At 33.8% G+C, this 2,600-nt stretch overlaps 1 protein-coding gene across 2 annotated transcripts in view; it reads left to right on the plus strand.

Moving 5' to 3' along the window:
* Window positions 1-1,825, plus strand: part of LOC107624110 (helicase-like transcription factor) — a 2,410-nt gene extending 585 nt beyond the window's left edge. For both annotated transcript variants that reach the window (XM_016326570.2, XM_016326571.2), the window contains 4 exons: window positions 178-340; window positions 502-565; window positions 712-958; window positions 1,373-1,825. In XM_016326570.2, the coding sequence (XP_016182056.1) occupies window positions 178-340; window positions 502-565; window positions 712-958; window positions 1,373-1,583 (685 nt within the window). In that variant the 3' untranslated portion in view covers window positions 1,584-1,825. The remainder of the gene's footprint in view (window positions 1-177; window positions 341-501; window positions 566-711; window positions 959-1,372) is intronic.

Genomic DNA, 2,600 nt, shown 5'->3' on the forward strand with positions numbered 1-2,600 from the left:
CTGCACTAAAAATGTTACTTTTAATTAGATGGGTACTTTGGGTATTTTAGATAACCGGTGATTGATAAAATTTGTTTCCTAGTTTATAAAATTTGTGGACTTTTTCTTACTACTAATGGGAACTTTAGTTATCAATTTTCTGAATTTTGGATTGTGGGTTTGTGTGTTTTTTCTTAGGGCTGCAGCAATTCCAAGAACAGAAGGTGGAACTGTTCTTCAAATGAAATTGGTTTATAATCACTTGGCTCCTTTAGTTCTCTTGTTTCTACAGTGGATGGATTGTTCCTGTGCTAGCTTTCTACACAGATATCTCAATCTCTTCCACATAGTTATATACAAGGTAGAGATAGAAAAGTTATGTCATTTCTTTGTTGGATTTTGATTCAATGAATTTGGTATTGTTGTTGTTTGTTCCATATGGTCTTATGGAATTTAATGGGTTTCCAATATGTATTTATTGATTGATACATGTTTTTTTTGTCTTTTTATGTTTTACCTAAGGTACACAATGATGGTAGAAACATGTCTAGTCATGGAAGGAAAGCTACCATAGGGGACTTTTATGGTATGTGAATATTTGACTTGTGAAGAGGCCTTTTATTTGTTGTAATTTGTTTTTGTCTCATGAAAAATGTGAAATAGTGCAAAACTCTTTTCATTTATAGCTAGCTGCCTTGACTGATTATTTCGGAAAAATTTGAATTCTTTTAGCTGTTATATTGCCATCTCTCCAGCGGCTTCATGGTAGCTTGGAGAAGTTGGAGACTTCGAAAGAAGGCCAATCATCGAGCATGGAACATTCAAGTTATGGCAAGAAGATGATTGTTGAAGGTGATGGGAAACTAACCAATGTTGACTTGCAAAGAGAGGATGAATGTGATATTTGCTTAGAGCCTTGCACCAAAATGGTCCTGCCTAATTGTTGCCATGCCATGTGTATCCGATGCTACCGCAAGTGGTAAATCGCTTTCTTCATATCCCATTTTTTTATCAACTTGCATACTTTACAGTGAAAAATGCAATTAACTCACCTGAATTTGGTTAATGTGTAATTTATGCCAAAAAATTTTTAAAATGTACAATTCGACATCCTGAGGTTATAAGTGGCGCAAAAGGGGCTTTCCATTAACTTTTCTTCTAAAATTACCCTTATACGTCATTTTTTCGACAAAGTTACCCAGTAATAGAAGGGTAATTTTGGAAGAAAAGTTAGCGAAAGGTATTTTTAGCACCTTTTACAACTTCAGAGCTCTATTGAATTGTACATTTTACCAAATTTCAAGGGGTATAATTGCGTGTTTTCGCACTTCATATGCCAATGGTTCTCCACTTTAACACTCATCATGTGCTGGTCTTTTTGCCCGACCTATAGGAACACTCGGTCGCAGTCTTGCCCTTTTTGCCGCGGTAGCTTGAGGAGGGTTAACTCTGAGGATCTTTGGGTGCTAACTTGCAATGAAGATGTTGTTGATGCTGAAACAGTTTCTAAGGAAGACTTGTGGCGTTTCTACCTTTATATCAATAAGCTACCAAAACATCACCCAGAAGCACTTTTTGTAATGTACTATGAGTATCTCATTTGAACTTTTATATACCAATAAGAAGGAATGAAAAGAAATGTACAGATTAGGAAAAAATTACAAATGTGAATAGAGTCTGGTAAAAGAAAGAAAATTGATTCTCTAATCAATATTTTATCACAGCTTTGATAAGAGAAAAATTTCTGGTTTTTTAACCCAGAAAAAGAAACACTCTTAGTACTGTGATATTATACATTGTCTCCATTATAGAAATAAAAATGTTACATTTAACTTGGGAGTCCTTATTTGAGTTCTTATTGATACCTATCTGAATTTTATTTTTCTCTAAGAAGCTAATTAAAATGCAAAAAGTAACTTTGCTCATTGCTAAATTTACTTGATTTTACTTATTGCAATATGTTTGTTTTAAACTTTTAATCCTTTGATATGAAATTTATAGTTTTTCTTCTTTTACTTTTAATATATCTGTATGTTATTGAAGAAAAGAAAAGCAAGAAATTTATTGCTTGCTTTTTTGACGACTGGTGCTGACTTCTAGATGAGTTTATTGCTTGCTTTCCAAGGCTTTGAATTTTTTTTCCTTTTTTGGACTGACCAAGGCTTTGATTAACAGAATCACTGAACTAATTTTCTCACATTGGTCAATAGTGTAACATGATCTAGAAACTTCCATAAAAGAATTGACTTTTGAAGTTTGAGCCGTTATAGTTCTTTTCTTGCTGGACCTTTTCATATCTTTTCTTTCAATATAATGCTAGCAAAGTAGCAATGGGCTGGTCAAACCTCTCTCGCTTTAATCTTGCTATCTGAAAAAACTATTAACCCTAACTAGGTTTAGAGTGCAATGTACAACATCTGGAGAAAACAGACATGAAACGAAAACTCATGGCTACTTTTGGAAAAATGGGAAAGGAGCATCAACCCAAGAGAGATTAGTTTTAACAGAGCAGAGCTAAATATTCAGATTTGGAACCTATCTGAACACTACAAGATGGTGAAGTTAGGGATGAAGCTTGCTAGAATAGTCAAAGGGGCAATAAAGTTAACCTGTTTGAAAGT

Source organism: Arachis ipaensis, chromosome B10, assembly GCF_000816755.2.
Source record: "Arachis ipaensis cultivar K30076 chromosome B10, Araip1.1, whole genome shotgun sequence".
NCBI classification, from domain to species: domain Eukaryota; kingdom Viridiplantae; phylum Streptophyta; class Magnoliopsida; order Fabales; family Fabaceae; genus Arachis; species Arachis ipaensis.